The sequence below is a fragment of the Sus scrofa genome, chromosome 6 (assembly GCF_000003025.6).
Source record: "Sus scrofa isolate TJ Tabasco breed Duroc chromosome 6, Sscrofa11.1, whole genome shotgun sequence".
NCBI lineage: Eukaryota > Metazoa > Chordata > Mammalia > Artiodactyla > Suidae > Sus > Sus scrofa.
In genome coordinates this window covers 96,241,395-96,269,393 of record NC_010448.4, presented here as the reverse complement: position 1 = coordinate 96,269,393, position 27,999 = coordinate 96,241,395, and the positions used below count along the sequence as shown (strand labels likewise).

The window sequence follows — 27,999 nt, the reverse complement described above, 5'->3', positions numbered from 1 at the left end:
CTCTCTGTTTGACAGAGTTCTGGGGAACATGGCCAGAATCTGGCGTGAGACACCGGGGGATGTGAGGAAAGATGTGCTTTCACTACACCAGGGTATATATGTACTTGAGGCTCATAACATACTATCAAAACTTTCCATTATGATACCACTGCACTTATGTTCATAAAGAAGCATATATGTAGATTTGCAAAGAGGAATAGCTGGATAACTTTCTCAGCAGTACTTTGTAAGCAGTAGATCTTAAAATACATGTTGGCAAAATAAATAGCAGTTATTTGCTGTTTCTTTAATAATCATATTGCAGTGTCAACAGGAGATCGGCAGATGGAGTGTAAAAATTTCCAGCTACAAACTGTTGCATGTGTAGCAAGTATGGATCTGCACAAAATGGATTTAAAAAGTCACTGAATATATTTGTAAGGGAGTAGCCAGTTATTCATGTAGAATTTCTTTTCCTTTATTTTAAAGGGAACATGGAAACTACATATCTTGAATTTTAATTTCTCATAAAATTCATGAAATATATCTTAATATAGGTAATTTTAAATATATAAAAGTATAATTCAAAATAAGTCTTTTGTCAAGCAACATATTTTAGCTTTGTAAATACAACCACGCTTAGAATAATCATGTCGATCTTTATTTGAAGTTTGCAAAGTTAGCCCAGTATAAAAAAATCTACTACCAAAATATACCACAGTAATAAATTAAAGGAGAAAAAAAAAGATCATCTATACATGCTGAAACAGCACTAAATAAAATTTGACTAATGATACTGTGAACTAAATGAGCTAAAATTCAATTAATGATAAAAATACATTAGGAAAAGAACATTTTCAATTTGACAAGAGGTAATTTTCAAAAAATAAACATATGGGTGAAATTTTTAAAAGCATTTCTATTACAGTTAGGAAGAGCCTAAGGAATGCCTCAATCTTTGCTTCTTTTCGCCTTTGCCCTGGAGGTTCTAGACAGAGAAAGAAGAGGAGAGAAAAGCGGGCAGCATTCATTTGGTGAGGCAGGGTGGGGGTGGGGGAAACAAAGAAGGGTTCCCACAGGATGGAGGGCCAGGGGACACCATGGTTGTCATCGTCAAGCCAGGTCACAGGTCTTCTGGACACCTGCCCCCAGGCGTCTTCCCTTGAGCTCTGTGCTTTCTGCTCCATCCCTTGCCACACCTGAGAGCCCACCCCTCACCCGCCCACAGTCCTGTTCGCGGCTGGCTTCCCTCAGCAGCTCAGAGCAGACAGGGCCTTGGCCCCTCACAGTAGGTCCTGAGCAGCTCAGCTCCTGCCCCTGCAGACTGGCCTCTCCTCCATCGCCCTCCTCTGTGAGGGGATTTCCAACCCAGCAAGGATGTACAATCTGATTTGCTGCTTCTTGAAGTGATTTCTCTCTCTCTCTCTCTTTTTTTTTTTTTTTTTTTGGCTTTTTTGTTTTTTCTGGGGCCACACCCGTGGCATATGGAGGTTCCCAGGCTAGGGGTCGAATTGGAGCGGTAGCCTCCAGCCTACACCACAGCCACAGCTACACAGGATCCGAGCTGCATTCTGCAACCTACACCACAGCTCACGGCAACGCCAGACCATTAACCCACTGAGCAAGGCCAGGGATCGAACCCGTACCCTCATGGTTCCTAGTCGGATTTGTTAATGGCACTAGGGGAATGATGGGAACTCTGAAGTTTTTCTTTAGCTATTAAAATTGGATGAACTTAAAATGCTTCTTTTATCCTGTTGGGCATGCCACTTTTCAGCATGTGGCTGATGGAAGGATGACATTTTCCAGTGATTGGATCTGCTTCTCAGACTCATCTGGAAGGAGGTTAAATGTTGTTCATCGGTCTCATGGGTCTCAGTAACAGCACTGTCCCGAAGTCTTGTTTTGGCCTTGGTTTCCCCCAGAGTCCAAATGTATGGTGGACACACAAACACACACACTCACACAGACCAATACACACTCAGTCCACAAAATCCATATTGGGGCCTGTTTGCATTATGTCTATGTTTGATACCCAAAGATTGGTTATACCTTCTTCAAATAGTTTTCTTCTGGCCTTTATTCCCACAGAGGAATCAAGTGGGCTAAGCTTTTGTTTCCTCCTCAGAAATATATACCCCTAAAGCATGAGTAGTTTTAACCAGAAAAGGATTTTCAGGCCAGTGGATACTGAGTTTGCAAAGAAAACTATCAGAGGACTTTCCTGTCTTATTGGAAACTCCAAGCTGGTTGTTTGACATTTATAATGTATATCCTGCCCACTTCCAAAAAGATTTTTGATGGTGTAAAGCAGGAGGTGGGCTGGCTGGTAGGGATGTAGGGCAGGCAGATTCAGCTGCTGCAGTTTCCTGGCCCTTTGGCTGATAAGGACCCTGAACACAGTTTGTGCCCTGAGCACATGGTCCAGCTCTGCAGAGAGGCCACTCTGGGATAGGCTTGCTAGATGTCTACAGAGAAACAAGTTTTCCCTTGGCCTGGTGCTCTCTCATGTGTATTGCTGTATGTGCTTTGGATTCTGCTGCTTTTCAGTAATTATGTTATCTTTCTAGCTATAAAAGTTGTACCTACAGCAAAGCTGTGCCCATAAACCCAAACTATTATACCAGTCAGTGGGATTCGCCTTGTGCCCATCAGGGGGGAAAGGACACTGGAGCCTTAACATTTGCTGCTGTATAGCATTATTTTGTCACTTGACAACATTGTCCCTGAGGCTCCTAAAATCAGGGACTGATCATTCTATGGGTACCTCTTGCAGATGATCATCTTTTTGAATGCATCCCTGAGCTCTGGGCTCCGGAAGGCATATATGAAGGGGTCGATGATAGCATTACACATGATCAATACAGCGTTCACCTGGAAGAGGGCTAGGTAGCAGGCGCAGTAGGGGTCAGCTGGGCAGAATGTCATCAAGAGGATGTGCAGGACAAAGGGGGCCCAACAGAAGATGAAGACCCCAAGCAGGACAGTCAGTGTGATGGCCCCTTTCATGTTGGCCCGGGGGAGGGTGGAGACCCTCCTGGCGTGGGAGCGGGCCAGCAGGAACATGTGCCCATAGAGGCATAGGATGAACACCAGCATCAGCGGGAACAGTGCTGTGAAGGCGATCACTGCGGGGACATGGTGGGAGAAGGTCACGATGGTGATGCCACTGCCTATGCAGCATGCCCAGATGATCAACAGGACCACAGCAGCACGGCGTGGGGTGACAAGGCGCTGGTACTGCAGGGCATGGAAGATGGTGATGTAGCGGTCTGCGGCGATGGCGCTCAGGCTGCAGATGGAGCCGAGCAGGGAGAGGATGAACAGGGAGTCCACTACGTCGTCAGCTGTGCTTTCAAAACCGCCTCGAGGCTCCAGGTAACCCATGTTTCTGAAAATGATCAGGATGTTTTCCAGGATCTTGTACAGGCTGCCCAGCATGTCAGAAATGGCCAGGCTGCAGATGAAAAAGTACATGGGTGACTGAAGATTCTTGTTCTTGATCACAGCCAGAAGGACGATCAGATTCTCCAAAACCCCAATGACAGATATTGTGAAAAATACCTCCTCTGGCAAAACCACAGGAGGACAGTCTGATTTATTGCTCATTGTACTGTTGACACTTTCATACAGGTCGGTAATGTGCTTCATCTCCTGTGTGTGCGTAAGTCAGGGATATTACTGGGACTCCACAGGAAATGTGACTGATTGTTCAGACTCTTTTTCTCTCTAGCTCTTGCTGAAGATTTGAGGTGAAAACCACACGGCCACCTAAAAGAGTATACATAGAGATGTCAGTCGCAAAATAGATCCCAAAATAAAAACAAGCCACGTTAGCTTTGAGAAAGCGCTTTTGCCTCTGTGAAATATAATGGTGTAATATTTATTTATTTATTGCTTTTTAGGGCTACACCTGTGGCATGTGGAAGTTCCCAGGCTAGGGGTCAAATTGGAGCTACTGGCCTGCATCATAGCCACAGTAATGTGGGATCTGTGCATGTCTGCAACCTATACCACAGCTCACAGCAATGCTGGATCCCTGACCTACTGGGCGAGGTCAGAGATCAAACTCACATCCTTATGGATACTGGTCAGATTCACTTCTGCAGTGCCACAAGGGGAACTCCCAATGGTGTAATATTTAAATAAAACAATTTACTGGATCCTCTTTTAAAAATCTTTCCTAAATATATATATATGTATGCATATATATATTTGTATGTATATATTGTATTACTTGAAATAAAGTTGATTTACAATGTTGTGTTAGTTTCAGGTGTACAGCAAAGTGATTCAGATTCTTTTTTCTTTATAGGTTATTAGAAGATACTGACTGTAGTTCCCTGTGCTATAAGTAGGTCCTTGTTTTTTATTTTATATATAATAGTATGTATCTGTTAATCCCCAAACTCCTACATTATCCCTCCCTCCCTTTCCCCTTTGGTAATCATAAATTTGTTTTCTATATCTATGAGTCTGCTTATATTTTATAAATAAGTTCATTTGTCTCATTTTTTAAAGATTCTTCATAATAAGCAATATCATATTTTTGTCTTTGTCTAATTTCACTTAGTGTGATAGTCTCTAGGTCCATCCATGTTGCTGCAAATGCCAATGTTTCATTCTTTTTTATGGCTGAATAACATTCCATTGTATATATGTACCACATCTTTTTTATCCATTCATCCTTTGATGGACATTTAGGTTGCTTCCATGTCTAGGCTATTATAAGTAGTGTTGCTGTGAACAGTGGGTTGCATGTCTGTTTTTCATTCTAAAGTTTCTGTCTTTTCTGGATATACACCCAGGAGTGGGATTATTGGATCCTATTGTAACTCTATTTTTAGCTTTTAAAGGAACTTCCATACTGTTTTCTATAGTGGTTACACCAATTTACATTCCCACCAACAGTGTAGGTGGGTTTCCTTTTCTCTACACCTCTGCCAGAATTTATTATTTGTAGACTTTTTGATGATAACCATTTTGGGATATCTTTGCATTTCTTTGAATCATCTTCAATTTCTTTGTCAATATTTTGTAGTTTTCAGTGTATAAGACTTGCCTCCTTGGTCAAGTTTATTCCTAGGTATATTTTTTTTTTGACACAATTGTAAAAGGGATTTTTTTTTACTTTCTGATATTTCATTGTTAGTGTAAAGAAATGCAACATATTTCTGTATGTTAATGTTGTATCCTGCTACCTTGCTGAATTCATTTATCAGTTCTAGTAGTTTTTGTGTTGAGTCCTTAGAGTTTTCTATATATAGTACATGGCATCTGCATAAAATGAAAATTTTAGCTCTTTCTTTCCAATTTAGATATTTGATTTTTCTTGTCTGATTGCTATGGCTAGGACTTCCAATACTATGTTGAATAGAAGTGGTGAGAGTAGGCATCCTTGTTTTGTTCCAGAACTTAGTGAGAAAGCTTTCAGCTTTTCACTGTTGAATATTATGTTGGCTCTGGGATAGTCATAAATAGCTTTTATTGTGTTGAGATGTGTTTCTTCTATACCCACTTTGGTGAGAGTTTTTATCATGAATCAATGTTGACTTTTAGCAGATGCTTTTTCTGCATCTATTGAGATGATGTTTTTGTCTTTTCTTTTGTTGATGTGGTGTATCACACTGATTGATTTGTGAGTGTGCACCATCCTTGTGACCCTAGGGTGAATCCAACTTGATCATGATGTATGACCCTTTTTGTGTGTTGTTGGATTTGATTTGATAATATTTTGTTGAGGATTTTTACATCTATAGTCATCAAAGTTATTGGCCTGTAATTTTCTTTTTGGTAGTGTCTTTGGTTTTGGTATCAGGATAACAGTAGCTTCATAGAATGACTTTGGGAGTGTCCCCTCCTCTTCAATCCTTTGGAAGAGTTTGAGAAGGATTGGTGTAAGTTTTTTTTTTTTTATTCTTCTTCTTTAAATATCTTTATTATCAATTTTTCTAAGGAAATTGCAAATATGTCCTCCCTACTATAAACACAGACAGTACAGAAGGATATAAAGTGAAGATCATAATCCTTCCCATTCCCCCCAAATTCCAATCCACTCTCCAGAGACAATCAAATGCTCTTAACAATTTTTTGTGTATCTTTCCAGATTTTTATCTTTTTATTCATATATGTATATGCACACCTAAAGTATCCAGTATTTTTTTTTATCTTTCTTTTTTAAAGTAAATTTTATTGGAGTATAGGTGACTTACATCATAGTGTTAGTTTCAGGTGTACAGAAAAGTGAGTCAGCCATACATGTATATATATATGTCCATTCTTTTTCAGATTCTTTCCCCATATAGGCTATCATAGAGTATTGAATAGATTTTCCTGAGCTATATATTAGGGCCTTGTTACCTACTGATTTTGTATATAGTAGTGTATAAGTGGTATAAGTTCTTTATACATTTGGTAGAATTCCCCAGTAAAACAATCTGGTCCTGGACTTTTTATAGAGAGTTTTTTATCTTTCTAAATTACAGTCTCTATTTTACTTGTAGTGATCAGTTTGTTCAAATTATCTATTTCTTCTTGATTCAGTTTTGGTGGGCTATATGTTTCTAGAAACCTGTCCATTTCCTCTAGGCTGTCCAGTTTGTTGGCATATTCATATTTGTTGGCACTGTTCATAGTATTCTCTTCTGATTTTTTGTATATCTGTGGTATCAGTTGTTATTTATCCTCTTTCATTTCTTATTTTGTTTATTTGGGCCCCTCTCTTTTCTTCTTGGTGATCCTTGGTCAGAAGTTTGTTGATTTTGTTTATCCTTTCAAAAAAATCAGCTCTTGATTTTCTTGATTTTTTTCTGTTTCTATTTTATTTATTTCCTCTATGATCTTTATTATTTCCTTCATTCTGGTGACTTTAGATTGTGTTTGTTCTTCTTTTTCTAATTCTTCTAGGTGTTCAGTTAATTTATTTGATATTTTTCTCATTTTATTTTTATTTTTTTGGTCTTTTTAGGGCTGCATCCATGGCACATGGAGGTTCCCAGGCTAGGGGTCAAATTGGAGCTATAGCTGCCAACCTACACCACAGCTCATGCACGGCAACACCAGATCCTTAACCCACTGAGTGAGGCCAGGGGTCGAACGTGCGACCTCATGGTTACTAGTCAGGTTCATTAACCACTGAGCCATGATGGGAACTCTGAGATTTTTCTCATTTAGAAAAAAATTTTTTATTATAGTTGGTTTATATTGTTCTGTCAATTTCCGCTGTACAGCAAAGGACCCAGAGATTTTTCTTATTTGCCAAGGAAGGCCTATATTGCTATGAACTTACCTCTTAGTACTGCTTTTGCTGCATCCCATAGATTTTTTATGGTTTTGTTCTCATTGTCATTTGTGTTGAGCTATTTTTTAATTTCCTCTTTGATTTCATTGTTGACTCATTGGTCTTTTAGTAGCTTGTTATTTAGTTTCCATGTAATGGGTTTTTTTTTTTACCCTTCATTTTTCTTCATGTGATTGATTTCTGGGTTCATGCTGTTTTGGTCAGAAAAGATGCTTGGAATAACTTCTATCCTCTTAAATTTGTTGAGGCTTGTTTTGCATCTTAGTATGTCATCTATGCTAGAGAATGCTCCATTTGTGCTTGAAAAAAAATGTGTACTCTGGGGTTTTTTTGGGGATGTAGTTTCCTGAAGATATCAATTAACTCTAACTGTTCTTGTGTCATTTAGGAGCTCTGTGGCCTTTTTGATTTTTCTGTCTGGAAGATCTGTCCATTGATATCAGTAGGGTGTTAAAGTCTCCTACTATTTTGTATTCCCATCAATTTCTCCTTTTATGTCTGACAGTATTTATGTTTTTAGGTGCTCCTATATTGACTACGTATATGTTGATGAGTGTAATATCCTCTTCTTTTATTGACCTTTTTATCATTATATAGTTGGACCCTCATCCAAACTCCTCTGTGAAGCACCTTTAGGCAAACTTTAAGCCCAGACATACATTATCCTCCCTCTCTTCCCTTTACATCTCCATCCTTCTCATGAATCCAACTGCATATGAGGTAGGTTAGAATGAGAAGAGAAGTCAAGACTTGGAACAGGAAAGCACACAACCACCCTTCCTCAACCTCAAGGTGGTGATGGGTTCTGTGGATTGACAGAACATTAGATCCTTCTTTTCTAGCTTGTCTTTCTGTGTCACTGCCTGAGCCTACAGCTTATGGAAAAGGCAAAGGTGTTGATGTACCATTCCCATGGTTGACCCCGAAATATGTGTTTTTACTTCTTTTCAAAGGGAGAACTCACAGGAGGTATTTCTGAAGACTTCTAGTATTTTCATGGTATCTCTAGGTTGGTGTTGAATTATTGCAGCAGAAGGGTCTGGTTTCCCTCAGGCAGAAAAGACCCACTATATCATAGCTGAATCACTGTGAGGAGTCTGAGGATTCTGTGTCTGGTGAGCACGGAGATTTTTACTGATTCAGTTTCTCATTCCAGGGGGCAGTGCCCAGGGGGTTTTCTGGAATCTATCAAATTTGCCTTTGCAATAGTGGTCTTAAAGGTATGGCCACAAAGAGATGGAACTTATTCCCTTGAACCCAAATGTGGAGTAAGCCAGCTGCTACGTAATATGGCCCCAGTGAGAGGGAGTTGAGGATGACAGTTTTTGTTCCAAGGGCCACAGGATACTCAGTACTGTCTTACACTGAACTTTTTCTGGGCTAGGAACTAATTTACTCTCAAATGACTGAGGTCAGAGTTCAAGTATTAAGGTGGAAGCTTATGAATCAGGTAGGTCAGTGGTTCGATGGTTAGGAAGGGACTGGAGTGACAGGTGTAGCTGATGAAAGGGCTCAACCTAGGCTGACTGATTTATCCTGCGTTCCAGCTCCCCCACTGGTGCCATGCCAGCTGGGGTGAGTCACTGTAGTTCTACCTATTGAGGCCCAGCAAGGTCCAAATGCTGGCAGCATCCATTCACATGTCCTTATATGCTGGAGAGGATGGGGCAAGTGATGGTGGATTTTATGTGCCAACTTGCCTGGGCCCTGGGTGCCTGATATTTGGTTAGGCATCATTCTGGATGTGTGTGAGGTTGGTTTGGGATGAGATTAACCTTTGAATAAGTAGACTGAATAAAGTGATTGGCCTTTCCAGTGTAGGCAGGCCTCACCCAAGCAGTTTGAGCCCCAAATAGGACAAAAAGTCTCCCATGAACGAGGTGCCTCTTCCTTCCTGCCTGCAGAACTAGTCTTTTCCTGCTTCTGGACTCGAATCAAGTGGCAGCTCTTTTGGGGTCTCAAGGTGGTGACCTTCCTTGCTGAACCACACACTAAATCAGCCCTTCTGGGTGTCCAGCTTGTTGACGATAGGTCTTGGTACTTCTCAGCCAATTCCTCATGATGGACTCTGTGTGTGTATAAATCTCCTGTTGGTTCTGTTTCTCTGGAGGACCCTGGTTAAGCAGGGCCCAGAGAGACACAGTCTGGACGGACACTCCTGTCATACCCGAGTCCACTGAATGTGGCCAGATTTGGAGATTTTCAACCTTGAAATCATTTGATGGTAGAATTTGGTAAATACAAAAGAAGTGTTGAAAACAAAAGAAGTGTTGGAATATCTTGGGAAGAAGTAGTTCCAAATTCGAGCTTCAGTCCCTGTGCATTTCTTTTTTTTAATTTCTTTTTTTTTTTTCAGTGCGCATTTCTGATGTGCCACTGCCCTCCCATACATCCAGGGAAGGGTCCTGAATCTGAATAGAAACAGAGTGTTATCCACTGGGCCACCTCCAACAGGCCACCAGTTGCTACCACCGGTTCATGAATTCTGCCTCCCTGAGGGAACAACTGCAGGGGTGTGTCAATGCTGACTGTGTACCTCAAACCACTGTATGCACTGCGTCTGCCCTGACCACTTAATTCTCCAGCAACCCTGTGAGGCAGCTGCTATGACGACCCCTTCTGACAAGTGAGGGTACTGTTCAGAAGGTCAGGTAGCTGCCAGTGTTGCATGCTGTGCAGGTGTGCAACCAGGGCGTCCCAAAGTACATGGGCTAACAACATGTGCAAGATCCTGGCCAAACCATCCCCCACCCCAACCCAAACTACAGCAAAAACCCTACATGTGCTCTTTTCTTCTTGACTTGGCACCCTTCTCAGAGCCCTGTGGGCATCATAAGCTATATAATATTGCCATGTCCTATTGTTCCCACTTAGGAGAAAATATTAAGTGACAATTAGAAGAAACAAAACTCAGAGTTTCTATGCGGCTCAGCAGACATAATCAACTAATACCCATGAGGGTGCAGGTTTGATCCCTGGTCTCATTCAGTGGGTTAAGGATCCCATATTGCTGTGGCTATGGTGTGGGCCAGCAGCTGCAGCTCCAATTTGACCCCTAGCCTGGAAACTTCCTTATGCCATAGAGGTGGCCCTAAAAAGACCAAAAACAAAACAAAACCCAGAAAAAACAAAACTCACTTCATTAACACTTCGCAGTGACCCTCTGTTCACAGACCTCAGGGCTCCCAATAGTTCAGGTGAAAGTGCCCTTTGGGTAGCAAACCATGTGTCTTGGTCTCACCAGCTCAAAGCCTGTGCTGCTTCTCTCCCTCTGCTTTCTTGTGTCTATTTCTTTACTCTAAGCAATACTCCAGAGCACTCTTGCCTCCAGGCAAGAGTAATTGTGGGGGGGCAGTAAAATTTGATCCTTCAGACTGCACTGTCTCTCTCCATGAATGTTCTGTTGAAACCTGCCTCTGGCTGAGGACCCCAGCCTGTACTCACCCCTCTTCGCTACCACTCTGACCTCCTCTGGGACAGATGTTGGGGTAACTCAGGAAACAGTTACAGTAATAGTCCATATTTTAGGGTAGAAAAATTATATTTGATTTCATAACACTTTATAAATTTATTTGCCTCTAATTTGGTGGAACCATAGATACTATGGATGCTCAAGTACTGATAAGAAACTACCCTCATGTAACAGCAAAGGGGCAGAGGTAAATTAGTCATCATAGTAGGATAATCTAATGGGTATTTTTAAAAGTTTTGGCTATTTCTTTTTTAAAAAGAAATATATAAAAAAGAAATATGTTCGTTAAACATAAAAAAGCAAAACAACATAAATTATTTATGGGATAGTTAAATGAAATCAATCTAGTTTGTACTCCTTACCACCTGACAAATATTATTAGTTCACTTTCCAGCTTTTATGGGAAAAAAGTACCAAATGGGAAATTATTTTCCAAATTAATATTGGAACTCTGACATTCCTTGAGACAGCAAACTGTGTTTTTTCCACTTGTATCTGAAGATGTCTTTTAGACCACTGAGGTCTGGACTTGTGTGGACACTAAATCCTGGCTTCCATGCCACTCTGCCAGTGGTGGTAGGGGGTGATTAAGAACCATTGGTACTCACCAGAGTGCTTTCAGTGGGGGAAACAACTGCTAACCTGACAGGCAAACAAAGCATTTTAGAAAATGACACCAAGAATTATTACCTCTCGAGAGAGAGAATCAATGTATTCTAAACCAACAGGTGTTTTGATTTTTGTTGTATTTTTTTTTCTTTTTCCTTCCAGCTGACTCTGGCCTGACTATGAGTGTGAGGTTGTAGCTTGTGACTAAGTCCTGGATTGCAGAGTGATCCTTACATTCCAGTCCTTCTTATATTATCTTTCACTTCAGAGATCAATTCCTTGCCTGAATACCAAGCTATTCCATCCTTTTTTTTTTTTTTTTTTTTAATCGGCTGTGCCTGCAGCATGTAGAAGCTCCCAGGGCAGGGGCAGGGACTGAACCCAAGCTGCTTCAGTGACACTGTCAGATCCTTAGCCCGCTGTACCACGAGGGCAATCCCCAAGCTCCTTCATCTGGAGTGTCATGACCAGGGTCTAGACGGCTCCATCTCTGGTGTTGCCCTGGGGAGGGAGCACTGAGAGGGGGTGAGGGACTGGGGGTGATCAGGGAGTCTTCCAAAGCTGCAGGTCTGACCCTGAGCACTTATTTTCCTTGAGGGGTGGGTTTTGGGTGCAAAGCAGAGAACTAGGGGCAGCAATAATCACAGAAGGATTACAGGGAAGAGCGAAACTGACTTTGGTTTTTGGATGGGTCTAGGGAAGCACGAGTCTGAAGAGTTGATGGCCTCCTGGGGCAAAAAGATGTGGCTCCAACCACTGGTATGTGGCACACTGGGCAGATGCTCTTTGCAAAAGTGAAGGAGTACGGGCAGCTGCAAACGGAGTGTATTGATGACTCTTTGACCAGAAAATATAAATTATACTTTTTATGATTTTGAAGGGCTCTACAAGAGAGGAGAAGGCTCTGTTGTTTGTTACATTAATGATGTGTGCAAACTGGTACTACGCCAAGGGCGCTGCATGGCATCTCATTTTAATTCCCTTGGGAACAATGTGAAGTACTGTATTTTCCTCAATTTGTGTCAGAGGAATTGAAGTAGAAAGGCCAAGATATTGGTCTGAAGTTCCATAGGCTATAAGAGGCAGAGCTGGGATTTAAATCAAGGTCTCTTTGGCTCCAAAGATGAATATCTGCTACAAGAAATCAGTTAATCGTAGTGCTTTTGTAAATAGTCATCTGATAAAGTAATTGTGTTGGCTTTACTAGAATGAAAATAAAATCATTTAAAACCCTTAAACCAGTATACCTGACCAATTCAGGATGGTTTTCCCAACGCTCAAAGATTGTGGAAGAAATTCAGAGAAGAGCAAGGCCTGACACCCCTCCTGTGGTTAAGAGGGGATTGTGATGGCATAAAGCCTTGAGTAGAGGGGCTGCAGGCATCCTGCAGATGGTGGGCTGTTTGCTGGGGGCTCCCTTGAAACCTTGGTGAAGACAGGTTACAGCCACTGCCTGTGTTCTCACGCTCCTGGGGGTTGCTATGTGGCTCTTTTGGTGAACAGCTGGAAGGAGGGTAACATGGCTTATTTTTCTACTGAGTGGATGAATGGGTTTTCTTTAAGGCTTTCAGGCTTTTCCAGCCAGTGGAGCTTTGGAACCTGGCTTTAGAGACAGGGCGAGGAACAGAGTTCGGGTCCCCAGCTGGCCTGGAAGCTTTTCAAAGCCCTGCCTGTAGCTTCTTTGGACTGATTGCATCGTCGGCCACTGGTGCCTGATTCAACTTCCAGCCCCTCTTCCCTCCCTGGGGGTCAGGGGTGGGACGGCGAGGTGCAGCCTGCATCCAGGGCTTCCCAAGAGCCAAATCATTAACCTTACAGAGGACAAGGTTATTGTTCTCCCGTCTGTCTTAGGAGCTCTCTGCCAGAAAGGGGGAGGAAGACCAAGTGAGCATTTCTTAAATCATAAGGCAGCAGGGCTCCTCTCTGTGTCCCAGCTTCGTGCTGTCCTCCCCCATCTTCACTAGATGCGGGTGACGTTTCTCAGTAGGCACTGGGGTCGCGTCCACTGTGTGTGTGTGTAGATTGTGTGCACGGTGAAAAGTCTCCCTCCCAGCCCTTCACCCTGATGCCCCATTTCTCCTCAGAGAGGTGACCAATCTTCTGGGGTTTCTTTGTGCCTGTGAAAGCAAGTGGAAGTTGTCATCTTCTCTAGTTGTTTGTTAGGATGAAGGGGAGCCTTCAGGCTGTGAGGCAGGTCTGACTCCTGGGGACAAAGAGAAGGAAGAAAGGTGGTTGAGTAGAAGAAGCCTCAGACCTGGGCGTAGCCGGGAAGTTCCAGCCTGGGTGGTGGGAAGTCCTTGAGCCTGTTGCTGATTCGAGGCCTCCCAGGTCCTGCAGAAGTGCTGTGCGCAGCCTGGAGGGAATTTGCCCTCAGCATGAACATGGTGGGGAGTGGAGCCCTGGGGAGCCCTTGGCCCCACTTCCTGCAGCAGATCTGAGTGGCCGTTTCCATGGTCAGCATGGCCCCTGCCCTTTGTGCTCAAAAGGCAGTGTATTGGACAGTGTTTTGTGCCTGGTTTTGTCTTGGAGGCGTTCCACAAAGTAGATGGATCACCTTCTCATTCTTGCTTTCTCCTCCTCCTTTCTTTTTTTAAAGCACTGCATGGTAGTTGATTGGGTGGCTATGTCCCAGGTTATTTAATCTGTATTGATAATCACTTGGTTTGTTTCAACACTTTACTGTACAAAGAATGTGGTAATAAATAAACATGTAAGTATATAATTTCTCATATTCATAAATGAGACATCAGGTAAATTCATAGGAATGGAATTGAGTGAAAAGTGTACATGCATTGGGAATTTTCATAAATATTATCAAACTGCCTTCAATTTACGTCCTAACCAGCAGGGCACTTTCCACCCACAGACTCTTCAATACAGCCTTACCAAATTTTTGGATTATTTCTGACAATAATGATGAGCCACCTGGTAGATTTTAGTCTACATACTTGCCATACATGTTGTGAACTCCCTTTGTGTCACTCTGATGTCCCAGCTGGGGCAGGCTCTTCACAGTCCCTGTGCCCTCAGGGCATTTGGGCCTCTCTGTTTATGCTCCAGCTCATGTCTCAGTGCCACAAACACACCAGGCCTGTCCTCCCTTCATTTGGGGCTGAAAGACACCCAGCATTTCTAGTTTAGGCACAAACTGTTCTTATAACTTATTTGTGTTTCTGTTTCTTGGTCTTGAATTCAAAAAGAGAAAAAAAGAATGGAAAAACTGAGTGGGAACATAAGCTAAAGATGATGCAATAAAAAGAGAAGAGATGAAAAATAGGAAACCACAGTAAAATCTTAAAGACCAACATATTTGTTCTTTAAATTTTCTGGAGAGGCTGTGGAGAAAATGGAACACTCCTACACTGTTGATGGGAATGTCAATTGGTACACCACTGTGGAAACAGAAAACTAAATGTAGAACTATAATATGACCCAGCAATCTCACTCCTGGACACATATCCAGACAAAACTATGATAATTCAAAAAGAAACATGTACCCTTATGTTCACAGCAGCACTATTCGCAATAGCCAAGACATAGAAACAACCTAAATGTCCATCACCAGAGGAATAGATTAGGAAGATGTGGTACATATATACAATGGAATATTACTCAGCCATAAAAAGAATGAAATAATGCCATTTGCAGTAACATGGATCCAACTAGAGATTATCATACTAAGTGAAGTAAGTCAGAAAGAGAAAGACAAATACCATATGATATCACTTATATGTGGAATCTAAAACATGGCACCAATGAACCTATCTACAGAACAGGAACAGACTCACAGACATAGAGAACAGGCTGTGGCTGCCAAGGGGGAGGTGGAGGGGGGGAATGGGATGGACTGGAACTTTGGGGTTAGTAGATGCAAACCATTACATTTACAATGGATAAGCAGTGAGGTCCTACTCTGTAGCACAGGAAAATACATCCAGTCTCTTGGGATAGACCATGATGGAAGATAATATAAGAAAAAGAATGTATATATGCATATGACTGGGTCACTTTGCTATACAGCAGAAGTTGGCACAACATTGTAAGTCAACTATACTTTAATAAAAAGATTTTTAAAAAATAAAATATTGTCTGCTTGTTGGGAGGTACTTTGCAAGTGATGTGAATCTTCAACCCAGGTGGTGAAACTCCCCCTCCCCCAGCCCCTCCCAGCAGAGGTCCAAGTCCACCATGGGCTTTGAGCTGATGCTTTTTAGACATGAAGACTCTTGGTTGTGGACTGGTTTGCGAAGTCTTCACCTGATTGCTTATTTGGTTAATTCATGAGACTGCCTGGAATTAATGTATTTGTATGATTGGTAGGTGGCCCAAATCCTTCAAAAAATAAGATTCTTTTCTGTAAGGAATGAGAGGCTCTGGGCAGGGTCTTTTTTTTTTTGTTGTTGTTGTTGTTGTTGTTGCTATTTCTTGGGCTGCTCCCGCGGCATATGGAGGTTCCCAGGCTAGGGGTCAAATCGGAGCTGTAGCCACCGGCCTATGCCAGAGCCACAGCAACGCGGGATCGGAGCCGCGTCTGCAACCTACACCACAGCTCACGGCAACGCCGGATCATTAACCCACTGAGCAAGGGCAGGGACCGAACCCGCAACCTCATGGTTCCTAGTCGGATTCGTTAACCACTGCGCCACGACGGGAACTCCTGGGCAGGGTCTTTTACACCCGAACCATAAGGCAAGAACTCTGAACCAAAGAGCACTGTCTCCATGTACAGGCATGAGACCTGAAGATGACAAAGGTCATCTTCTTTCTCTGATGCTTTTTCTTGATTTCAATGATTATTTCTCTTATGCTAAAACAAAAATTAACTTTCACAAAAATTTTTTATTTTTAGGATATATTGGATATAGGACTGCTTCCTGCTGCATTTCCCAGTATTCTCTAGAGAACCCGCACCCCAGCCAGCCCAGGTTTTTTATTGTCCCCAGAAAGCTTAACAGATGTTGGCCTCCACGTTGCCTGTCTTCCCTCTGAGATTCTCAGTCTCTCTCTGTCTCAATCCTGCTTATATTTTAGCCCCAAGTCAAGACCAAACCTCTTGAGTGTCTCCACCCACCACTCAACCCACATGACCTTTCTGCTCTCATGTCCTGAAGCATGTTTTGTTCCTGCCCTGCATTTGGCATGTGGCAGCCTCTGCCCCTGTGAAAGGTCAGCTTCCTGTGTTTGTGTGGTATCTCCTGCATGGCAAGCAACACCCTGGAGCTGGTAGTAACTTACTGAGGTGCCCAGGAACCATTTGTTGATGTGTTAGAAGGTGAGCATTATTGATTGAATAGTCAACAGTTTGTTTCTAAAAACATATGTTTGAGGGAGAGATATTAAATTTCAAGAAGCAGGGAATTCCATGGCACAGTGGAAATGAATCCGACTAGGAACTATGAGGTTGCGGGTTCGATCCCTGGCCTCGCTCAGTGGGTTAAGGATCCGGTGTTGCCAAGAGCTGTGGTGTAGGTCACAGACGTGGCTCAGATCTGGCATTGCAGTGGCTGTGTTGTAGGCCAGCAGCCATAGCTCTGATTAGATCCCTAGCCTGGTAACCTCCATATGCTGCGGGTGTGGCCCTAAAAAGACAAAAAGACAAAATAGTAACAATAAAAAATTTCAAGAAGCAGTGTTAGTGGTTTTACATTTTCATTGGCAGACAAAATTTCAGTGAAAATTTTGTTCTCTAGAGTCCAGGAAAACAGCTTTATCTGCAGGAGCACGTACAGGGCCAACGTTCGCCTGGGCAGTTAAATAGAGAAAATAATGAGATCTTTTTTTGGAAAAGAAAAAGGAAAAAGGTTTTACTTAGATGGAAGAAAGCAAGTAAGTACCCTTTAATAAAAGAGTTGAAATCAGACATCTAATTTTTTTTAATGTTGAGAAGGGAAAAAAATGCCCAGCCTTTGGGAATGTTTACTATTAGGAAGAGAAAAAGACAGTGAACAGTCCTTCCCTAGAAAGAGTGGGAAGGTGTCAAACCCACTTTTGTTCCAGAGCTCTGGGGAGGCTGATACCCTAGTGGCAGCCACCGTTGGGCTGAAAGTGCTGAGGACCTGGGAGGTGGTCTCACAGTCCCCATGAGGCAAGCTATGCCCTGGTTGCCTGGAAACCAGGGCCACCAGGACCAGCCCCTCTATGAGCAGGTGGAGCCCTTTCTGACAGTGGCGCTGGGTGGCTGCAGGCGATCTAGATGGCGCTGGGCGGACCAGTGCCAGATTCCCCACTCAGGTTTGGAGTCCCTAAACCCCTGGGGTTTTGGAACATTCAGGGTAGGAGCAAGATACTGTTCTTTCTTTCCTACATGGAAGATGAGTGCTTGAGCATTTAATTCAAATATCTAGAGATGTAACTATTTTTACCACTACTTAGTGAAGCAACCCATGCTGGTTATATGTGGACTATATTAAAATGCAGCATCTATGAGTTATGTAGGATAAAAAGCACTGTACCATTCTAATAAAAGTAGGGAAGTATATTTCATGATCAGAAAGTGTAAGCCCAATGTGAAAGGATTAAAATGGTCCCTAATTTCAAATCCTTGGGTTCCATTTGGTGCAAATCCAAAGGTGGTGAGTTGAGCAGGGCTTCTCACAGGAGGTCAGCCCCCCGCATTGACTTGGCACCAAGTCTTTTCACACAGGGAAAAAATACTGGTGATTGGCTGGAATGTGTGAGAAACAGCTCTTCTCTGCTTTGGGTGAAAGTTGGAGAAGGAAAAGGAAATACAAGGGTGAAAGCAAACAGTTTTCTGTTAACATTGGAGCCTAACTGACCAATGACAGCTCAGAGAAAATTGATGAAAAAATAGTTTAAATAAATGAAGATGTTGTGAAAGACCATAATCACAGCAGATTTACTTATTTCAATAAATACAAATTATTCAAAATTTAATGAATACATGTGTCTAGTACTACTTTGAACCCTTTACTAGAAAGTGTGTCATCCCTGAAAATCTAGACTAAGGATCCTAGTCACCCTAACCCAATAGAAGGTGACAGATATAGTTTCACTGTCACACTCCCTTTAGTACCTAAAAACTTGACCGATTTGGGACTCAGAGCTCTAAACAAATCGTCAATTATATGTATGTATAAAGATATACATGCAAGGATGCTTACTGTAAATACATGTTAATTATAATAGTGGAAAACTGAAAACAACATAAATTAATGGTGATTAAGCATTGGTTAAATAAATTCTGGCAGGTCCGTAAGGTAGGTCACTATTCTATGATTAAAATCTTGGTTCAAAGGGCATGGGAAGATCCCCAAAAGATATATCTCACTTTTTAATTGGGTGGTAGAGCTATGGACTTTTTTTAAAAAAAAACCTTTTTATTTTAGAACCATTTTAGATTCATGAAAAAGTTCCAAAGATAGTCAGAGAGTTCCCATACACAGCACACCCAGCTTCCCATATTATTAACATCTTACATCGGTATAGTTCACTAACCACAATGAAAGAACCAATGGTGACACATTATTACTAGCTAAAGTCCATAATTTACTCATATTTCCTTGGTTTTTACCATTTGTCCTCTTTCTGTTTGATCACACGTGACATTTAGTCATAATGCAGTTAGCACGTTTCCTTGCACTCCTCCATGGTGACCGTTTCTCAGACTTTTCCTGTGTGTGCCAACCTTGGTACTGGTCAGGCATTTTGCAGAATGTCCTGTAGTTGGTATTCGTCTGATGTTTTTCTCATATAACGCTGGGGTTATGGATTTTGTGAGGAGGGAGAAGTAAAGTAACGTCCGCATTACAACACATCGAGGGACATCCTGTCAACCTGACTTATCCGGCATCACCTGGAGAGGTCATGTCTGTTACCCTTCTCCATGGTAAAGTGCCCCTGCCCACCTGCCACGTGTGCTCTTGGAAAGGAGGTCAGTAAGCAGAGCCCACACTTCAGGATGGAATTGTACCCCACCTCCTCGTGAATGGAGGGTCTATGCACATTATCTGGAATTCTGTGCCGGATATTTGTCTACTTTTCCATTTACAATTTATTGTCACTGGTATCAGTGTATATACATGGGTATTTATTTCATACTTTAGATTGTAATCCAATATTATTTATTTTGTTGCTGAAATTGTATTAACTTTGGCCTGTTGGGAGCTCTTTCAGTTGGCACATGTCCTTTGGACCTACCCTCACCACTGGGATTTTTGGAACAACTATTTACCTCTGGCACTGCAAGATGTTCTAGACTCCTCTTCTACTTTGTGCCATAGTCATGGAATCAGCCATCGTTCCAAGGATCCCTGATTCCTTTTATTGGAGAAGGGTGTTAAACGCCAAGATATGAGTGCTAACGTGCATGTTGTTTCTGGGATGCTACTGCTCATAAGTCTTTTCAGCTAACAGAGCAAGGAAATATGTGTGTACACATGCGTGCATTACACATCTACCAATACTTCCCCATCTGTATCTGTATGAAGCTAAGCATGAGCTCACCCTGGAGTCTCCAGCTCTAGTCTGTGGCTGTGCAGGTAGGTCCTTCTGGCCTCCTCACCTTGCTTATCTCTAACCTCCTGCCCCAACAGTGAGAAACCCAGCTCCTGCCATTTGCTGGGCATCACTTAATTGTTGGGTCCAGGCGCATGCTTGCAATGGCTTCAGAGTTGTTAACCCACATCTCTGTGGTGAATTGATTTACCTGAAGAGCAGATTGGCTTTGTCTTACAGTCTCATTTTCTAAGTCACTAATGCAAGTACCTTTCTTCCATCCCATGCCTTGAGATTATTTCGCATATTTATGATGATACAATCAAGACTCTGGTCGCATTCCATCCTGAGATCTTTTAACCTTCTAAACGATTTTTTAAAAATTTGCACACATACGATTCACACTTTATGCCATAAATTTCTATAGGTTTTGACAAGTGCAAAGTCAAGTGAAAAAAAATTTTTTTTAGTGTTACAATATCATACAGAATAGTTTCACCACCCTAAGGATCCCTTTGTGCTATATCAATTCGCCCCTCAGTCCCACTCAAACCACTGGTAACATATTAGCTGCTTGTTGTCTTATAGTTTTCTTTCCCTAGAACATCATACAATGAGAATCACATAGCACATGGCCTTTTCAGACTGGCTGTGTCGCTTAGTCATACGCATTTATGTTTCACCCTGAGAACTAAAATATTGCTCCTGTCTTTTTTTAGATTTGATAGCTAAAGGATGGTTGAAGGACTGCTTGGTTACTTCCACATTTTGGCAGTTATGAATAAAGCTGCTGTAAACATCCATGTGCAGGCTTTTATGTTGAACGTAAGTTTTCAACCTATTGGGGTAAATACCAAGGATCGTATAGTAAGAGTCTGTTTGGTTTCATATGAAACCACTGCACTGTCTTCCAAAGTAACTACCATTTTGCATTCTCACCAGCGAGAAATGAGAGTTCCTGTTGCTTCATCTTTGCCATCACTTAGCATGGTCAGTATTTTGGATTTTAGCCAATCTAAGTGTACAGTGGTATCTCGTTGTCATTTTAATTTTCATTCCAATTCATCATTTCATTTAATGATAAATGATGATGAGTATTTTTTAACGTTTATTTACCATCTGTAGGTCTCCTTTGGTGAGATGTTGATTCAGATATTTTTGTCCATTTTTAAATTGCATTGTTTGTTTTCTTTTCTTTTTTTTCTTTCTTTTTTTTTTTTTTTTTTTTTTGGTCTTTTTGCCATTTCTTGGGCCGCTCCTGTGGCATATGGAGGTTCCCAGGCTAGGAGTCGAATCGGAGATGTAGCTGCCAGCCTACGCCAGAGCCACAGCAACTCAGGATCTGAGCTGTGTCTGCAACCTACACCACAGCTCATGGCAACGCCGGATCCTTAACCCACTGAGCAAGGGCAGGGATCGAACCCACAACCTCATGGTTCCTAGTCGGATGTGTTAACCACTGTGCCACGATGGGAACTCCTGTTTATTTTCTTATTGTTGAGTTTAATATTTCTTTGAATATTTTGGAAAACAAGTTGTTTCCAGTGTGTTTTTTGCAAGTATTTTCTCCCAGCCTGTAGCTTATCTTTTCATCATCATCAGTATCTATCACAGAGCAGAAGTTTTTCATTTTAATAAAGTCTATTTTTTCTTTCATGAGTGATACCTTTGGTGTTACATCTAAAAACTCAAAACCAAATCCAATGTCATGTAGATTTGCTGCAATATTTTTTCTAGAAGTTGTATAGTTGTGTATTTTACATTTAGGTCTATGATACATTTGGAATTAACTTTTTTCTGTAAGGTATAAGATCTATGTCTAGAATTTTTTTTTCGTTTTAAGGCTGCCTGTGTGATCTATACCACAGCTTGTGGCAATGCTGAATCCTTAACCCACTGCTTGAGGCCAGGGATCAAACCTGCATCCTCACAGCGACTATGTCAGGTTCTTCTGCTTTTTTTCTGTTTTTGTTTTTTCTGTTTTTGTTTTGTCTTTTTAGAGCCACACATGCGGCATATGGAAGTTCCCAGGCTAGGGTTCTAATCAGAGCTACAGCTGCTGGCCTACGCCACAGCCACACCAGATCCTTAACCCACTGAGCAAGGCCAGGGATCGAACCCCAAACCTCGTGGTTCCTAGTCAGATTTGTTTCCGCTGCACCAGGACAGGAACTCCCCTATGTCAGGTTCTTAACCCACTGAGCCACAATGGGAACAGAATTTTTTTGCATATCAATGTCCAGTTGTTCCAGCACTATCTGTTGAAAAGGCTATCCTTTTCCCCTTAAATTGCTCTCACACCCTTGTTGAAATCAGATGGCTGCATCTGTATGGGCCTGTTTCTGTGCTCTCCATTCCCCTCCATTGATCTCTTTGTCTGTTCTTTTGTCATCACCACATTGTCTTGATTTGTGTGGCTTTACAGAAATCTTGAAGGGTGGGTAGAGTCAGTGCTCCAGCTGTGTTCTTCAGTAGGGTGGTGGCTCTTCTGAGCCTTTGCTTTTCCGTATAAATTCTTGAATAAGTTTATCAATATTTACAAAACATCTTGCTAGAACTTTGGTTGGGATTATGTTAAATCTGTAGGTCAAGTTGGAGAGAGTTTTTTACTGTGTGCTTTTTGTTGTTTTCCAGGTTTTCTGAATTTAGTATTTAAAATATATGCTGCAAGATGCATGAGGGAGCTTAGACAGGTGACCTTTAAGGTCTGAACTGAAGGAGAGGAACCTGCAGCCACCAGCTGGGTAATTGCCACCTGGCTTCAGCCCTGTGGGCCAGGTCTCAGCCATGGAGTCTTTCAGACCATCTCTGTTCCCATCACGAGGGTGGTTGCCTCAAATCATGTCAGCCTTGCAGGGGGAGGTATCTGGATGGTGCTAGGTGTCCCAAGTATCTTGCCACCAGACTGATGCCACTTGCCTCTCCCATCACAGTGCCCCTCTTTTGGTGAAAGTATCATCTCCAGAGAACTCTTTCATTCTCTCTCATCGTTTCTCTCATCTCTCTCTCTCATTGTGCCACCTGAGGCAAGGTGGGCACAAGGTCGCTTAACCCCATTATTCATGATTTATGTAAAGTGGTCAGTAGCTCAGGGGCATGGGCAGCTGTAGCTGGCTTTGGTGACAGCATGCAGCAGGAGAAACTGGAGCCTGTTGCTATTAGGGACTGGTAGCCTGCCATTCATGTGGAGCTGAGGATCTGGGGCAGGGAGCATCTTTGGTGTCTTTTGACCTCTCCTGGGCCTCAGTTTTATTGAACAAAGAAGCCATCAAACCCTTGTTGCAGTCACTTCACAACAAGTCCAGGGTTTTCCACTGCACAGCTCCATTTCTGGACCCATCCTCAAAGGACTTCCGTATTTCCCCTTTTGCAAAGGCATGAAATAATTTCTTGCTTTTTTTCCCCCAGCTGTACCTGCGGCATATGGAAATTCCTGGGCCAGGGATTGAATCCAAGCTGGAGCTATGACCTGTGCCACAGCTGCAGCCATGCCAGATCGCTAAGCCACTGCACCACAGCGGGGTCTCCAGCATGAAATTTCTAACTGGTTCAGTGAGCTGAGCAAATGCCATTATGTAAAACTATATAACCTATAAAAATAATGAATCCCTATGTTGTACACCTGAAACTAACAGAATATTGTAATTCAACTATACTCCAATTTAAAAAAAAAAAAGTCAAACTCAGGTGAATGTAGCAGGACTATTTAAACTTCAGAGACCATAAACCCAGTAGGAGTAAGGTTACCAGTCAAAAAACAAAGTTGACAGGGGGTAAGGGGGAGGCAGACAGATGCTGAATAGAAAACATATACTCTACAGACATTTTTAATTTTAGGGAGACAAAATTGCTCCTTTAAATTTCTTTTCTTCATCAGAATACTGAATGTGCTTCCCATTTTTCTCCTTCTTAACAAAATAAAATCTTAAGCCAACGGGAAAAAAAAAAAAAAAGATTTGCTTTTCTCTTCGAGATGAAGAATCTGAAACTCACTCTGCATCTTTGGAGACAGCCTGCAGCCTCTTATCAGTGCCTGTGAGAAGCAGGCTGACCCCAGGGCTGCCGTGAGCCTGGGGAAGCTTCTGGTTTCTGGACCCTGCTCAGGAGTGCCAAGGACCTTGTGGTTGCTGCCTGTGCTGTGTGCACTCCATGGAGTTAGGGGAGGGTGGCTGATAGACAAGCAAGTTGAGTGGGAAGGGGAGTATGGGAAGGCAAGTGGGAAATTTATAATCTTTAGGCTTTAATTCAAGTAATCAGATGAAGAATTGGCATTTGTGAGCATCCTCCAAGACATAATTTCCCGTCATGTGGGGCTAGGAACAAATAAGATGGGAACAGCATATTGCCCACCAGAAGCTAGCTAGGAGCTAAGACTTACTCAGGTAAGGTTATGGTATTTGCTGATCTGAGTCACGGTGTGTGTGCGGAGAGGATCTGCTTTACCTAAAGCTGTAGGGGATTTGCTGTCTACCGTGTCAGGCCCAAAATGTGTGTTTAGCACTTTTTTCTTGGCTGTGCCTGTGGCATGTGCCAGGTGTCATCGAACCCACACCACAGCAGCGACCCAAGCTGCAGCAGTAATAATGCTGGATCCTTAACCCACTGTGCCACAAGGGAACTCTGTAGCATTTTAAATTAATACCCTAACATATTTTAAAAAAGCAAACTCCTCCGTACATGAGCACATCCTTAAAATCTGTACTTTAAAAGAAATTTGATTTTGCCCTGGCTTTTCTTACAGTGGTCTCTATGTTTAAGGTCAGAGAGGGTACATGGTGAGAGGTAGTCTCCTTTATTGCTCCAGTTAAATATGAGGGACAGGTTCTATTCCTGTTCCCTGCTCCCCCACCCATTTCATAAATAAGAAAACTGAGGCTCAGTGAGGCTGAATAACTTGCTCAAGTTCACACAGCTGCTAAGTTTGTCTTGCGCCAAAGCCCACGTTCTCACCTTTATGGCAAACAGCCTCTGGGGGCCAAGCACAGTGGGAACAGCAGAACTGCCATCCAGGGGCTGGTCTGATTAGCAATGTCCTGCCCCCAAGCACATGGCCATTTGGGGGCAGGGTTGGTCTAGACACCCAACTGTGGGAGCAGCTGGGGACTTGGGCTGCAGACTCTAAGGCTGTTTTGGTTCTAAATAAGACAGCTTCACAATAAGACCTGTGCACACTCTTAATCAGATTATGTTGAAAGAAGAGTCAGGGAGGCACCCCAAGGGTAGATGAATTTATAATTCATGTTTCCTGGCCATCTGGAGAGCTTCTGCCAGCACTGAATCCCCGTGACCCACTAGTGTCACTTTTCTTGATCTTACTGAATTAAAGCATTCATAGCTATGCTCATGAATGACCAGCAAGAGCTCACCTGAATCCAGCACACACCCTTCTCTGAATTCTGTCCCCAGTGATTCTAGGAGGAATTCACGTGACCTGTATCTGGCGGCCTGAGTGCCTGCTTCCTTTCTCTGTCGGTGTGCGGCCCAGGCAGAAGCTCCTGGAAGCTAATGTCCAGGGCAGCTGGGTGACCATGGCAGGTGTGCAGATGCTCACCATGTCACCACCAGCTTGGTGTTTACCAGGCGCTGGAGTCAGGCAGGAACAACCGTCACAGCCGCTTAGCACAAGGACACTGAGACCCCAGTTCGCACAGCAGGGACAGCTCCCTTCGCACATGGGGACCCTCTGCCCCCCACCCAGAGCCATGATCTATACCCCTCCCTCCCGCTGCTCGAGTCCTCCCAACCTGGAGCCCAACTGCCCAGGAAGCACTTCCTCCAGGCTGATCGTGCTGGCTGTAAACCGTTTTCTGAATTCTAATGTCATTGGAATATCAACCAGAGGGCAGGGCTTCTTCAGATGACACTGTCGCCCCTTGCACACCTTCTTGTCTCAGCTCTGGAGCTCCAGGCCACCTGGGTGCCCCCACTCCCTCCTCCGAGTAGCCTCCCTCCAGGCACCACTCTCCTATCTCTAGGTGAGGACTTAGCCCCCAGCAGAGACCTGGCCGTGTCTGTACCACAAGGAAGGCAGAACGTATTAGCGCTTAATTAGCCAGTAAGTGTTAGGGGACATGCCTAGAAAACTAAGAAGGGCTGAGACAGGATGGGTTTTTCTTAGACAGTGAGCTCCCTGAAGTTGCTCTGAGAAACAAGACAGCAGTGGTTGCTGGAGTGCAACCTCCCAACACACTGAAGAATCAGGGTGCCCCGTGGTATCTTCTCCACTCACGGGGCGGGGGGCGGGGGGAGCGCTGTCCTGCCCCCTCTGTGGGGCTCCTTCTCAGGGACTCAGTGTGATCTGCTCAGCCTCAAGGGTTCTCTGGCCTAGACCTGGGCCTCAGCCCCCTGGGGGGTTCCAGTCTGTTACAGAACCATGAGGCCTGCAACTGGCCCCTGCTCCCTGGCACCATCCAATCCTGCTCACGCTGGGTTATCAGCAACCCCTTCTCATCTCTTCTAGTTCCTGCTCCCTTGGCTTTGCATGTGTGCATGCGTGTGCACATGTCATGTGTATGCACGTGCGTGGGGGGGGTTAGGATGGGCAGTATTGTTATCTCAGGGCTCCTTAAAGATGGAGGCCTCCAATCTGGGGTGTGCATGTCCCCATTGACGGAGCCAGCCAAGGCCGTGTCTCAAGTCTGCAGTGACTGTGCAGGCTTCTGAGTGACAAGCACTTTGGAAGTGTGATAAGGACTGTGCTTTCCATTCTCGTTTTTTTCCTACATCCTGTGTTTTTACCAAAGGAGTCAGAGCACCGCTGAGCTAATGGATGAGAATGGCAGAGTGGTCATTGCCTCAGAACCACAAAAGTCCACGTGTGTTATGTCCCCAGCAGAGCTGCTTAGGCCTTATTGCCAAAGTGAAAACAGAAAGTTACTGAGGTAAAAGGGCGACTCTCATGAAGGGCAGAAGCGTGACGTTTTCCAATCCTGATCCCATTAGGAAACACCTGCCCATAGTCCTTGAATAGAGCTTGATGATGATTTAAAAACCAAGACTGTAGAGAAGCTCATAGATACATCAATGGGAAGTTTGCATTAGACAAATGGAAGATTTCGTTGTTAGAGCTTAATTCGAAAAACCTCCTGCGGGAAGATGAAAGACTGTGATTTGAAAGATGAGCTACTAGGGATTCTGAATATAATCCATTCTCAGATTTGTCCCTCTTCTCTCTATTTACAATCCCAAAGCACTTAAGAACCTGAGAAATGAGTAGGAAATGTACTTACCTTCAGCTCTGAAGCAGGAACTTTCTGGCCCAGATGATGGAGGACGAGTGAGACTTGAGAGAAAAGCAGGAGAAGGGCCTTGAGCTGGGTGCACGGAACAAATGCATCACTGGAGAGACAGTTGTTTGTTATCATAACCTTGGACAAATGTCGTTCCAAACGAAGTTCATACTTCTGGTAATTGCAAAGTCAGAGAAACGGAATGAAACGGTTAGGCTAAGACACAACTTCCCTGGGCTCAGCTGGGCAAGGTTCTTCCAATGTTCACGACAAGGTTTATGGCAGGTGGTGTCACTGTGACCTTGCTCCTTTGAAACATCATTTTAGAGTTATATTTGGTTTGGGGCTCAGGAATTCAATAAAACTGGGTTTGGGAAAATGGTTTTGGAAGAATTAGTTTTAAAATTTCCAGCAAGCGTCTCCAGACATCTTGCAAACATTTGGCTCATTAATCACCTTAAGAGGAAGGGACTAACCCCATCCCCCATCCACGTTTCACAAGACTGAAAAGTGAGGCAGGGACTGTGCCCAAGGCCCTGAGGACAGGACCACCCCAAGAAGAAAGCCTCGTGTGCTGCCAGTTCTCCTGTCATTCAATTTCTCAGGAACCACCAACCAGAGCCCCCACCCGCCCCCACCCCCCATTTCAAAGCAAAATTGTTTGATTTTAGGGCAGTGTCGGCCTTCTGTTTGCCAGTGCCTGCAGGGACAGATTACTGTTGGTATCAAGCTCGTCCACCAAGTGCCAACTGCGGTGAGAGGCCAAGTTGGGGTGGCTCTGGGGCCACGTCCAAACCGTGGCCGTTTCTGAAACATTAGCTCCAGCCCCAAGCTGAAAGATGAGCCCACGTGGGTGGTCTAAAGAGGCCTGAGAACAGAGGTCTGTGTTTGATTTCCCAGCGGGGAAGCACTTCTTTATTCACTGCCTTTCCTGAGGCGAAGCATGTTCTCCTGGG

The 27,999-nt window shown here is 43.3% G+C and overlaps 1 protein-coding gene across 1 annotated transcript; it reads right to left on the bottom strand.

Moving 5' to 3' along the window:
- On the bottom strand, positions 524 to 27,650 carry MC2R (melanocortin 2 receptor). Its single transcript, XM_003482032.4, has 2 exons — positions 27,044 to 27,650; positions 524 to 3,750 (listed from the first exon to the last, which is right to left on the bottom strand). The coding sequence occupies exon 2, from the start codon at positions 3,628 to 3,630 to the stop codon at positions 2,737 to 2,739; it is 894 nt and encodes a 297-aa protein (XP_003482080.1). The 5' UTR covers positions 3,631 to 3,750; positions 27,044 to 27,650; the 3' UTR covers positions 524 to 2,736.